General features: G+C 44.7%; 1 protein-coding gene across 2 annotated transcripts in view; it reads left to right on the forward strand.

Annotated features, from left to right (window-relative positions):
• Positions 1–8,054, forward strand: part of LOC119773249 (breakpoint cluster region protein-like) — a 57,755-nt gene extending 49,701 nt beyond the window's left edge. For both annotated transcript variants that reach the window (XM_038270160.1, XM_038270161.1), the window contains 2 exons: positions 6,606–6,765; positions 6,849–8,054. In XM_038270160.1, coding sequence (XP_038126088.1) covers positions 6,606–6,765; positions 6,849–6,938 — 250 coding nt within the window. In that variant the 3' untranslated portion in view covers positions 6,939–8,054. The remainder of the gene's footprint in view (positions 1–6,605; positions 6,766–6,848) is intronic.
• The last annotated feature ends 6,257 nt before the right edge of the window (positions 8,055–14,311 follow it).

Below are 14,311 nucleotides of genomic sequence, written 5' to 3' on the forward strand. Positions count from 1 at the left end.
CTCATATAGCTTCCAGCGGAACCCCTCTCAAAGCAGCCCAGGAAGCGGTGACGCTCCTGGTGGAATGTGCTCTCACACCGACTGGCAGGGAGCAGTGACCTGCAGCGTAGGCGTGGCAGATGACACTCACAATCCAATGGGACAGACGCTGTTTAGAAAGAGGACAGCCTAACCTTGGACCCCCATAGCATAGGAAAAGCTGGTCCGAGCGTCTCAGATTGGCGGTGGCTGCAATGTATGCCTCCAACGCTCTTACTGGGCACAACAACTCAGACTCATTCTCAGTTGTACCAGATTGAGGCTGAAACCGAGCCAGCCGCAATGGCTGGTTACGGTGAAAAGGAGACAACACCTTAGGCACAAACGCAGTATTAGGCCACAGGGTAACACCAGAGCCATCTGGATTCCACCTGATACACCTAGGGCTGAGAGAAAGAGCATGCAGCTCGCTGACCCTCTTAGCTGAGACGATAGCCATCAGGAAAGCAGTCTTGCAGGAAAGCCACTTGAGTTCTGCTTGTGCCAAAGGCTCGAATGGAGGGTGGCACAGAGCTGTGAGAACCAACGGCAGATCCCAATCTGGGGCTCGTGGGGCTGGCTGCTGGCACAACCTACGAGCACCACGCAGAAAAAGTGAAACCAGTTCATGGCGCCCCACTGTACGGTTGTCAACAGTTCGGTGAAGACATGAAATTGCTGCAACATACACTTTAAGGGTCGAAGGAGAGCGGCCCTTATCAAGGAGAGACTGGAGGAACTCCAAAATAGTGGGCACCGAGCAGGAAACTGGGTTCTCATTGTGGGCAGAGCACCACTGAGAAAAGAGGTGCCATCTGTTAGCATACTGCAGCCGAGTGGAGGAAGCCCTAGCACTCAATACGGTGTGTCTCACGGTGTCTGAACACCCAGTCAGCCTCCCAGGGGCCATGCCCACAGCTGGAGACGTTGAGGGTTGGGGTGCCATATCTGTCCCCCCAACTGAGACAGCAGATCCCTCCTTGCTGGAAGACGCCATGGAGTACCGTGACACAGACTCCAAAGCAGCAGGAACCACGGCCGCGCTGGCCAGAACGGAGCTACCAGCAACACTCTGTGGCCCTGCTCGAGAACCCTCCGTAGAGTCGGCCAAATCAGTGAGAGGGGTGGAAAGGCATACAGGAGAACCTGCGGCCATGGATGAGCCAGTGCATCCTGGCCCAGTGCGCCCGCCATCCCGGTTAGGGAATACCATAGGGGGCAATGGGTCGACTCCTCTGTGGCGAACAGATCTACCTCTGCCTGCCCAAAGAGGTTCCAGATTATGCGCACTACGTCGCGGTGAAGAGACCACTCTCCCGGAGCAGGCCTGGCGGGATAGAGAGTCCGCAACCTGGTTCTGCCGTCCTGGCAGATACGCTGCGCGCAGGGTACACAGACGGGGAAACGCCCATTCCAGGAGATCCCTCGACACCTTCAAGAGACGTGCTGACCTGGTGCCACCTTGGTGGTTTATATGATAAACAACAGAGGTGTTGTCTGTCCAACTCAGCACGTACCTTCCCTCTAGGTGGGGCAGAAGGCACCTGAGGGCCATGTGCACAGCCCGCAGCTCCAGCACATTTATGTGTTCGGTGCGCTCCCTTGGGTCCCAGAGACCCCGAACAGCTCTGTGTTGCCACACGGCACCCCAGCCCATGAGGCTGGCATCCGTGGTTACCACCTCCCTTCGACACACTACTAGCCCCATTGGAACACCACTGGACAAAAGGGTCCCGTCTCGCCAAGGAGCTAGGGCATGGAGGCAGCTCCTGGTCACCATTAGCCTGCGATGCCTGTGCAGCCTGGCGTCTAGTCGAAAGCTGTTGAGCCATCGCTGCAAAGGACGCAGAAGGAGCAGCCCTAAGGGCATGACACGAGTGACTGATGTCAGTTTGCCCAGCATTCGCAGGAAGATGATGTAGGGAAACTCCCGGCCCAGTCTGAATCGACGGACAAGCTGGAGTATGTCGTCCACCCTGTGAACAGATGGACGGGCCATCATGGTGGCAGAGTCCAGATGCATCCCAAGAAAGGTGGTTGTCTGAGATGGAACAAGACAACTCTTTGCCAAGTTGACTTTGAGGCCTAACAGTGACACATGAAGTAGAAGCTGGGACGTATCCCGAGAGGCAGCTACCTGAGAGGGAGCACAAAGAAGCCAATCGTCCAGGTATGGCAGAATCCTGACTCCGGAGGCCTGTAGAGGAGAGAGGGCTGCTTTCACGCATCAAGTAAACACCCTCGGGGAAAGGGAGAGCCCGAATGGGAGCACCCGGAATTGCCAATGGCGCCCCCGATAGGCAAACCTGAGAAAACGGCGATGTTCTGCCGCAATAGGCACGTGAAAGTAGGCGTCTGTCAGATCTACTGATGTAAACCAATCTCCCCCCACAATGGTCTGAAGGACCTCTGTTATGGTGAGCATGTGGAAGGGAAGGACCTTCAGGTACCGATTCAGTCCCCTTAGATCTAAAATGGAGCGAAAACCGCCGGTCTTCTTGGCCACAAGGAAGTATGTGGAGTAGTAGCCTCTGGGTTGCCGCAGAGGATCTACAGACTCGATTGCCCCCTTGCCCAGGAGGGCGGAAAGCTCCTGGTCTAGTGCCTGAGATTTCACCGGGTCTGTGATGACAGTCATCTTGACCCGGTGTGAGAGAGGGGGCCGCCGTCGGAACTGGAGCCTGTAGCCATTGGTTAAGGTGGCAACCACCCATGGATCTACGGCATGAGCAGCCCAGAAATTCAGCTGCTGATGGGAAAAATGTCCGACGGCTGGCCCGGTGGCATAATCTTCTATCCCCACGGCCCCTGGGGGCTCTGGGGGGAGGGCGTCCAGGATTTGAGGCCCGGGTCTGTCTAACAGGGCGGCAAACTGGCTCACGAAAGTCCCTCCTCGGTCTCTGCCGCACATCATGGGGATAGGAACCAACAGGTCTGCCACCAGTCTGAGGTCGTGGCTGAAAGCTGGGGGTAGTGGCAGGGCGGCCCGAACGCTGGGGAAAGGCAGGTATGCTCCTGCGAAGGCCGGAAAGCTGCTGGCTAGTCTGACGTGCCTGAGCAGTCCGTTCCAGCGCCTCCAAGGCAGCTGATCCAAACAGCTCCCCTGGTACAACCGGGACACCCCTGAGGGTCCTACGGCATGCCTCAGTCAGAGGAGATTGTGCCAACCAGACCTGTCTACGAGCTTGGACAAGGAAAGACATGACCCGTCCAAGCTCTCTGGTCATCAGTGCGAAGGCCTGCAGCGCTGCGTCACTATAACCAACCGCCGCACTTGCACCACCAGTGTCCTGAACAGATGCAGACAGGGCAAACATGAGGTGCGCCAGAGAATTGCCAAGGCGGCCAGCACGCGCTCCTGCATTGTACACCTTACAGAGGAGGTCATCTGTAACCCGACATTGAGTCCGCGGGCACCGGACATCAGGACGCAGGGCTTCATCTGGTGACACAATCAGTGAAGCAACAGCTGGTTCAATTGCTGGCATACGGTCCAGGCCGGCCTTCACCGACTCATGCATGGCAGCTAATACACGACCATCCGATGAGAGACGCAACAGCGCTCTCGGTTCCCGCCAACAGGCGTGTAACTTCTTCAAGTACTCCTCTGATGGAGGTACAGAAAAAGGAGTAGGAGCCCTTCCACGTCTGAAAAAGGCACTGCCGGAGCTGGAGGCCTCTCCTTGTGGGAGTTCCAGCTGCAGCTGCTTCAGGGCCATAGACATGACCTCCCGCATGGAACCGTCACCGGCCTCTCCAACCGCACTCTGAGATGAAAATGAACCAGCCTCAGAGGCTTGAGAGGACCCTGCCTCCTCCTCATCTCTAAAATGAGAAGCGGAAGCAGCCAGAGAGATAACGTCATCCTCTACAACCAGCTCGGGCATTGGTGGGGAAGAGAGCCCAACCACTGGGAGTGAGGGATCAGATTGCCGTGTCTGCAACAAGGACTTCATCTCTGCCAGCTCTGCTGACAACTGCTCCACCCTTGTGGACAGGCCCTGGTCAGGTTTGGCCCGCTTCCTCCGGGGGAGGGGCACAGATGCTGTGGTCCCACCACGGCGCTTAGAACGCTTGGGGGGAACCACCTGCCCAGAGGGCGGAAGGTCCGAGCCCTCCTGGGGGCACAACTGGGACAACCGGGCCACCCTCACTGCATGGGGCATAAAGCTGCAGTTCATACAGGGGTTCTCAGACAGCGCCTCCAAAAGGTGCTCATGTCCAAGGCAGGTAGGGCACAGGTCGTGGCCATCCTCTGCCTGCAGGGCAGCCCCACAATCCATGCAGCTGTGAGAGCTATCCATGTCGAAGGCCGACAAGACTTAAAGAACAGAAAGTTATCGAAAATCGGGAGAGGGGGCGCAAACGCAGCCGTCACCAATTACAGCAGAGAAACGAAAGAGGCTGCGAGCACAAGGCAGCCGATACTGGGAGAGGGAGCGAGAACCGCTACCGTCACCAGGTATAAAACCAATAAACCAAAAAAGCTAACAACGTTAGCTGTATGGAAACTTAAGTTGGGAGTAGGAGCGAACAACGCTGCTGTCACCAATTAAGAGAGCAGACCAACGAAAAGGCTGCAAAAAAGGTTGCTTTTGGGAGAGGGGGCGAAAACGCTGCCGTCACCATTCATAACTAAGCAGACCGATGAAGAAGGCTGCAAACAAACCAAAAAAGGCTAACAACGTTTCCAACTTCGGCAAACGAAGTAGACCACACTTGGTTGGGAGAGGGGGCGTAAACCGCGGCCGTCAGTAATTATAGCAGCGCAGACCGGTGAAAAAAAGGATGCAAAAGTAGGGAATATACTGGTAGAGGGGGCGAAAACCGCTGCCGTCACCAGGTACAACACCAACAAACTAAAGAAGCTAACTACGTTAGCCGTATATAACTTCGGCAGTGAAGTTATTCACACTGGGAGTAGGGGCGAAAACGCTGACGTCACCAGTTCGAAACAAAACAGCACGAAGCTGTAGGTAAAAAGCTAAAGTCGTGAGCCGGGAGAGGGGGCGCGGACGCTACCATCACCAGCAAACAACTCACTTACCTTCCGTAATCCTCAGAATCAACCCGTTGCAGCCCTGGGAGGGCGGAGAATAACCGCAACTCCGGTCAAGATACAGGGGCTTCAGACAACGGGGAAGTTAGCGAACCGCTTGCGAGAAGAAAAAAGGAGCAGAGCAAAGGATGACACCAGGCTATATAGCTTCTGAGTGGTCATCCGGTGTCACAGGTGTGACTCTGTTGGTATAATTACTCGAACTGCGCATGCCCGAAGGGAACATTCAGTGCTTTCAGCACCGCCCTCTGGGGGTCAGTAGGGATGAAATTGTACCTCTTGAGTTTTTCAGAGAATCCAGCAACATATGGGATGGCGAATTCTTTATTTGTTTAATCTTCTCACCCTTACGTTCTACTGCTTGTCTTTTGGATTTCCTTGCTGATTTGACAAACGGCCAGTTTGGGTAACCTGATTCTGACTGCTGGTGCTAGGCTCAGTGTTGTTCACTGCACCTCAATTCCAATCAGTTAGACTTGGGTATAATACTTCTGGACTTTTTTTGTCCATGGGGAACTGGTTATTCTGCCTAGTAATGTCCAAGAATCCTTTAAACACATCCTGCATCTGGATTAAGAAGTGGATCGTCACCAAAATTTAATGGATTGGGACTGAAGTGAACCTTTGGTAAAAATCTATTCATAACTTTTCAAGTTATCCTGTACTCAGACGGTTGGACAGACAAACAAACACAAAAATTCCCCTAAAAACAACCTCATTGGCGAAGGTAACCATGAATAAAAACTTGTTTTTATACAGTTAAAACATTATGTAAAAGTGCAACTAATGCAGGGGAAATGAATCCAGTAGGGATAAATACCTAAGCACTGCAATGTCACAGGGCATCAAAGAAGAGTTGCTTTCATCACAAGTCCAGAGGCATCATGTCGGTTGTGCACAGTTTTTGCACAATTTTATCATGTTGCAAGCGTAGCTCTGAGTCAGCTGGTTGCTTCTTTAATCAGAGATATGCAGTACTTTCAGATGCTGCTGCACACATACATGGAGCTGTGCAATTTTTTTCCTTGTTGGTATTCTGTGGCCTCTTCTTTCATTCAAACTGGAATCCAAAACACAAAAATTTGAAAGATTTCAGGTAAATTGTGGTCTTAGTTCTGGTTCCAATCCATTCTCAGCACCAAACCCAAGTAAGGACACAAGAAAAGTAAACTCTTCTGTAAAAGAATATAATTTCTTTACTAAAACCTAATGCTCATAAGCAGTTTCCAAAATACTGTTTTTGATGTGTCAGTAAAAATATCCTACCTGGTCTGTTTTTAAGATATTTTGTGAGGAAAACTGTCCATTCATGGTTTACAGCTGTAGAACGGCACATGAAGGTACCTCACAACTAAATGTCATCATCTTTATTTGGTTGTAACTTCCTGTTTTAATTGCTCTGGCTTTATAGGTAATGTTTTGTCAGTAATATGGGTTCTAAAATCCACTTTAAAAGGCAATATAAATTCTTACTGTAATTCACTATGTTCCATATTTTGAATTTTCTGATGATGGCTCTTTTTTACAGGGTGACTGAAAATGAGAGTGTCAACAAAATGTCTTTGCACAACTTGGCCACTGTTTTTGGACCCACTTTGCTTCGACCTTCTGAAAAAGACAGCAAAATCCCATCGAGTTCCCAACCCATCTCCATGAATGACTGCTGGTCCCTTGAGGTTATGGCTCAGGTACAATCCATACTAAAATAGCAAAACAAGTTAGTGTTAGATTTGGAGTATTTGTGTAAACATGTTGTGTGTTTTCTTTTAAGGTCGAAGTCCTTCTCTACTTCCTCCAGTTGGAGAGCATTCCAGCCCCTGACAGCAAGCGACAAAGTCTCCTGTTTTCCACGGAAGTATGACAGGAACTGGAAGGAACTTCCCTATAATGATCTACAGAAGGAGTATCAGCCTGTTTTGTGCAGCCTTGCATTTACTTTTGTTAGCCAGCAGGAGGCACCACTACCCTCTAGAAAACTGGAAGACACGATTATCAAACATGCTCTGTTTACGTCATTCTGCTGTGTCAGTAAAAGACTTCCCTGAAGATTTATAAGTGAAATATATAATTCCATTTTTATTCAATTTAGCTAAGGAAGAACTATTTACAGTTCTTTGTTGTATTCCCTCACACTGTTTTATGCAGTTTATCTCCAAATTTACACTGGAGTTTTGTTTATATGTCTGAAATTTATCTGATTTATCTGTTGCTGTGGATGGTTGGATCAAGATAGATTTTCCCAAACCTCCCTCCAAAAACAGTCTAAATTCACCTGTGCCAATGTTTCCCAGATAATGACCAATAGAGCTAGAGCTTTTCTTTTCCTCATTTGTTTACACGTTTTAAATTGTATAAGAACTACAACTCTAGTCAGCACATGTTAACATGCAGGCATGTTGAATTAACCAGTGGAGGTTTTGTTTTGTTTAAAACTATCGTTTTCCTGCTCTGTTTTTCAGTGCTCAGATGAGCTACAGTATCATTTTACTGGTACATAGAGTTTTAAGGCGAATCATTCCAGGAAATCTACCCAAAGTCAGCCTAACATAGAATGTGTACCATGCTTTGTATAGTTTTGATTACATGTCTCTCTTTTTGTCCACAGTCCATAACAGTGTTCACTTTCTCAGATTTTATCTAAAAAATGTATTCAGCTAAAATTCTTATATTGCTTTGTGCATTCCTTCGTAGTCTGCCACAGCTGTAGAAATAAGAGCACTATCTGCAAACACTAAATATTTATCTGTAGGACAATCGAAATCCAGCAGTTCCCTCAAACCACCCTAGCAATGTTGGGGATTGTGTACACCCTGTGCTTGCAGGTTTTATTCCAGCTCTTTACAAATAGTAAAAACAAAAACTGTAACCTTAAAAGTTCATGATTCAAGTCAAGCAATGATTCTTAGTGATGCTTATAGATTTCTATTGTAAAGTATGTTTGATTTATGTAAATAAAAACTTCTAAATTTTATTTTTATTTTTTCTGAATTAATGAATACACAACACTGTGGAAAACATATAGTCCTGAACCCATAATAAAATAATATAAGTGTCAACTTTCTCCTCTAAAATTACTGTCAATTTCCACTATTATATGGTAGCAGTTCCTAGCCAAGATCGGTAGGCGGACTGACTGATCACCACACTTTTTTGAACCATGATCCTCAGAGACCATAATTTTTTTTATTAACCACAAATAATTATTTTATATTTACAGTAAATCAAATATGTAATCTATTGAAGTTGGAAAAAAATATATATTTTTTTTATGCATTTAGCTGAATCACAGGGGCTAAGCAAACAGAGTATAAGTGTTCAAATAAGATGCTTGTCCTGTAATCATCTCTTCACCAATGCAGGTTTACTATGAAGGAAATGTTTTCCTTAACTAGAACCCATGGGTAGAATGCAGTGTGGCCCCTGCTAAAATGGTTGGCATGCATTTAACAGATCGGGACACAGACTGGCCTGTGTCCTGATCTGGAGAGAAGGGACTGAAGAGAACTGAAAAAGCAGGCAAAGCAACCACCTTCTCAGGCATCATCCAGCTCTGCCTGATGCCTTGAACTGCTTCTTTCTATGTTCCATCCCTGAAAGCGCCAGAAAAAACACTTAGCTCATCTAAGAGCTGCATCAAGTGATATCCACCTTAAGGAAGATGAACATCCAGAGATGGTGTCATCCTAAAAACAAGTCCTGATCAATTTGCAGGATTTTTTTCCTGTGAAGCCTCAACCTCCACCTGGTGCTTTCCATGATTCATATTTGCTTAAAGTTCTCCATCGCTGTGCCTGTACCCAAAAAACAAAACATTTCCCTCAGTGAGTACTGTCCTGTTGCTCATGTCCCAGTCATCAAGTGCTTTTAGAGGTTCCTCCCAATGTCCAAAGTACCTTGACAGCCTGCAGTTTGTTTACATGTAGAATTGCTCGACTAATGATAATGTTTCATTAACATTTCACACAGTTCTGACTCATCTGCAGCATCTGATGTAAGGATGCATTTTATGGACTTAAAGGTATAGAGGATAATCTTTCATTTCCAGGTGGATCATCTAAATAAGTGGTCCTCCTAATTGTCAAACATTCTGGTGATATGTTTACTTAAAGCCGTCCTACGTGGTGGTCCCAGTAGCCATCTTTTTCTGCGCATGCGCACTTTTAGGCATATATATCTGGTAATCTATGGTTTCAGACAGTCATTGAAGCTCATGTTTGTCACCCCAGTTAAAATGGCCAAAGAAAAAGTGTATGAGAAGAATGAAAAGGCCTCAGAAGAGACAGATATATCCTTGCTTTGCATGGAGAGCTCTCCTCACAAAGCATTATTGGATTTGCTGTCACAGGAGCCCCCCTGTCACTGCCTGACAGCGGCGACTAATAATAACGATGGCGCAGTCACCGCGCAATGGAGAAGGACTTACGTGACCAACAGAGCGAAACGCTGTGATCATCTGTCCGTACGGTCAGTTAACTGAGTTTCCTATAAAGTCAACTATATAGTCCCTGCTCTACATAGTAATTGAGGGATTCAGGTATTAGGGCGGACATTCGGGCACAGTAAGCTTGTATGAGCTATGAGAACAACAACTTTTAAACAGAGCGTGCCCAAGGAGATATGGACTCGTGCATGTCCTCGCGCACACATTTTTTTTTTAAGTGGAGAGGGCAGGTATTTTAAAAAAGGCTCATGAAAATCCTCTGACTCTTGTTGTGCAAAATGATATCCTGCAGATAATGAATAAATGATTAACCAGAACTGAAGTTATAGTTAATTATTTAACTTACCGTATTCAAAATCAGATGTGAAGTGTTCTTAGTTGAATAATTGTAGCTCTAATTTGCTTACTTACCAGGGTTTATGCCTTTTCCTTCTGGATGGTTCCTGGACCGGCTGCTAAAATCCAGGTATCCACTGATTTAGTGACCTAGGCTAGGTTATCAGTGGAGCTATCAGAGATGGCAAAAGTACTCACTTTCCGTACTTGAGTAAAAGTACACATACAGGTGCTGGTCATAAAATTAGAATATCATGAAAAAGTAGATTGATTTCAGTAATTCCATTTAAAAAGTGAAACTTGTATATTATATTCATACATTACATACAAACTCATATATTTCAGATGTTTATTTTGTTTAATTTTGATGATTACAAATGACAACAAATGAAAATATCAAATTCATCATATCAGAAAATTAGAATATTGTGAAAAGGTTCAAAATTGATGGCCCCTGGTGCCACACTCTAATCAGCTAATTAACTCAAACCACCTGCAAAAGCCTTTAAATGGTCTTTCAGTCTAGTTCTATAGGCTACACAATCATAGGGAAGACTGCTGACTTGACAGTTGTCCAAAAGACGACCATCGACACCTTGCACAAGGAGGGCAAGACACAAAAGGTCATCGCTAAAGAGGCTGGCTGTTCACAGAGCTCAGTGTCCAAGCACATTAATAGAGAGGCGAAGGGAAGGAAAAGATGTGGTCGAAAAAAGTGTATAAGCAAGAGAGATAACCGCACCCTGGAGAGGATTGTGAAACAAAACCCATTCAAAAATGTGGGGGAGATTCACAAAGAGTGGACTGCAGCTGGAGTGAGTGCTTCAAGAACCACCACACACAGACGTATGAAAGACATGGGTTTCTGCTGTCGCATTCCTTGTGTCAAGCCACTCTTGAACCACAGACAGCGTCAGAAGCGTCTTGCCTGGGCTAAAGAGAAACAGGACTGGACTGCTGGTGAGTGGTCCAAAGTCATGTTCTCTGATGAAAGTAAATTTTGCATTTCCTTTGGAAATCAAGGTCCCAGAGTCTGGAGGAAAAGAAGAGAGGCACTTCATCCACGTTGCTTGAAGTCCAGTGTAAAGTTTCCACAGTCAGTGATGGTTTGGGGTGCCATGTCATCTGCTGGTGTTGGTCCATTGTGTTTTCTGAGGTCCAGGGTCAACGCAGCCACATACCAGGAAGTTTTAGAGCACTTCATGCTTCCTGCAGCTGACCAACTTTTTGGAGATGCAGATTTCATTTTCCAACAGGACTTGGCACCTGCACACAGTGCCAAAGCTACCAGTACCTGGTTGAAGGACCATGGTATCCCTGTTCTTAATTGGCCAGCAAACTCTCCTGACCTTAACCCCATAGAAAATCTATGGGGTATTGTGAAGAAGAAGATGCAATACACCAGACCCAACAGTTCAGAAGAGCTAAAAGCCACTATTAGAGCAACCTGGGCTATCATAACACCTGAGCAGTGCCACAGACTGATCGACTCCATGCCACGCCGCATTGCTGCAGTAATACAGGCCAAAGGAGGCCCAACTAAATACTGAGTGCTGTACATGCTCATACTTTTCATGTTCATACTTTTCAGTTGGCCAACATTTCTATAAATCCTTTGTTTTTATTGGTCTTCAGTAATATTCTAATTTTCTGATATGATGAATTTGAGATTTTCATTTGTTGTCATTTGTAATCATCAAAATTAAACAAAATAAACATCTGAAATATATGAGTTTGTATGTAATGTATGAATATAATATACAAGTTTCACTTTTTAAATGGAATTACTGAAATCAATCTACTTTTTCATGATATTCTAATTTTATGACCAGCACCTGTACTTGTGTTAAAAAATACTCTGGTAAAAGTGAAAGTACTGATTAAACTTCTTTACTCAAGTAAAAGTAACAAAGTACAGGCTTGTAAATTTACTTAAAGTATAAAAGTAAAAGTAGAAACCACTTTTTTCATGCCGTTGCTTACATTTTAAATGGATGTCTGCCAATAGGACTAGATCTCCGTTGTGTTCATTTTCAATCATCCCGTCGTCCATGCTACTATGCTAACGCCACCGCCACTAAGCTGCAATGATTTGCCGCCAATGAATACCGCCGAATCTGTCGATTCATCTTGTAGTGGTGCGTCAAATGCAACGTAGATTCCCATCCAATTAGATTGAATTTGGTATTGATGACGTGAAAAATAATAACGGTAACTCCATTGAAATGATTCAAAACTAAAGTAACGAGCCAATTTTTTAAAATGTAAGGAGTAGAAAGTACAGATATTTGTGTAAAAATGTAAGGAGTAGAAGTAAAAAGTCGCCAGAAAAATAAGTAGTAAAGTAAAGTAAAAATATCAGAAAAATCTACTTGAGTACAGTAACGAAGTATTTGTACTTCGTTACTTCCCATCTCTGGGAGCTATTAATTATCAAAGAACTATTTGTCTCTGTTTATTCACACTATTACCAAAACAGGGTGGATCTGGCCTGAGTGATAAACCATCCGGGTATGTATATATATATGAATCACAAACCACTGCAAGTTAAACAATGACGTCTTTATTCTCATAATTCAGGATTACAGAAATCTAACATCTATGCAAACGCTACACGCTATTAGAAAATAAACAAAAGATAGACTAAATGACTAGTTTGAAAGAAAAGGAGTAACACCCCAAGAGTCAGTTTAACTGGCTTCTGAGATTGTCCAAGATAGGCCAGATGGCCAGTTAATACATTCAATAATGTCCATTTGGAATACCAGCAGGTATGATGATAACAGTGTAATTAAAACAACATAAAATACATTCAGCTTAAAAAGATAAATGGTTAAAATGCCAGGCAATGCACAGCTTGTCCCACTTCAATCAGGATAAATATACAGGAAGAGTAAATTTGAAACAGCCTAAAAAAAAAAGGGTTTATTTCCTGAAGGAGTGAAGGCAATCACCCCTCTGTAGTCAGACACTCACCCAAACAGACTAAAACTCAGCTAGTTTGACTATGAGAACATTAGTTCTCCATTTTTGGATCAGGTTTTTATTTTCCTGATGTTTAAGCCTCTGGTTTGAATGCTATGAAACTGGAAGGATTTCTACAGACTTTTTTTCACCTTTTTGGATACTTATTATAATGCGTAACCACAGCAACCATAGCAAGTTGCTTTTTTTTTTTACACCCAGTGGCAGCTAATTAACATATCTAAAGCTTAAATAATACTTCAGCTACAGTACTTCCGCAAGTACCAGCTGAGTTGAAAAGGAGGCGCCATGGATGCAAGGAGAAGAGTGAGGAACAACAAATTTAAACCACCTATTTAATCAGTCATTTAGGGCAATGTAAGATCTTTAGGAAACAGTTAGATGAGCTCCAAGCACTAGCAAGAAACCTGTTAGAATATCGGCAATGCAGCATTATGTGTTTTACTGAAACGTGTCTGCAGAATCTCAGATTCCAGTGTCTCTCTGCCAGGCTTTACGACCATACCAGCAGACAGATATTTAAAGAAGACTGGAAAACTCAAGGGAGGTAGATTGGTAGTGCTTGTGAACAAGAGATTGCTTTTGAGTCGATGAATCAACGCAACCAGCAAACAATCTGACTTTATCATCAGGTTGAATTGTCTTTGTAAACTGCCTTGAAATCACGTGCTGTTGAATTGGCATTACATAAATAAACTGAATCGAAATTGAATTGAATTTGTCACTGCTGCCAAGATATTGAACTGTTGTGGCAGTTGGTTTTTGGCCATATTTTGACCTTTTCCTAGGAAATTCAGATCACAGTCTTTTTTTTACTGTGCTCCGAGTGCAAGCCTCTTTATAAGAGATAACCTGCATTAAAAAGAGCAGCAAGAAGATGGTCACAGGAAGCTGAAGAAGCCCTGCAAGGTTATATTGAGACTAAAGACTGGGATGCACTGTGTCAGCCAAATGGAGAAGACATCAATGAAATGACTGAGCGTGACCAATCCCAAGTGATCTGAAGCTATTGCTTACTAAGAAAAAACAAGCACTCAAGAACTTTTTGCAAATCCAGCCCCTTATGCAGGTCCTTCTCAAAATATTAGCATATTGTGATAAAGTTTATTATTTTTCCATATTGTAATGATCAAACATGAACATACATATATTTTAGATTCATTGCAAACTAACTGAAATGTTTCAGGTCTCCTATTGTCTTAATATGGATGATTTGTCCTCCCCTTCTAATAAAATTGAAAGGACAAGCAGTCACTCCCATTCCCTTCAAGTCCAAATGTAGGCATAAAATTCACCACACTACAAAGTTATACTTTTTTCTCTGGAATAGTAATTCCATAAAATTCATCCGTTGGTTGAGCCAAAGATCTAAAAATGTGGGTTTTGTTTATAAAAATTGTTCATATTCAACCGTCATCATCAAATAGCTTAGAAAAAAGCTTATTCTGCCCCAGATTAGATGATTCAACTTT

This window comes from Cyprinodon tularosa, unplaced genomic scaffold (genome assembly GCF_016077235.1).
Source record: "Cyprinodon tularosa strain WSP-4 unplaced genomic scaffold, ASM1607723v1 ctg752, whole genome shotgun sequence".
Lineage (NCBI taxonomy): Eukaryota > Metazoa > Chordata > Actinopteri > Cyprinodontiformes > Cyprinodontidae > Cyprinodon > Cyprinodon tularosa.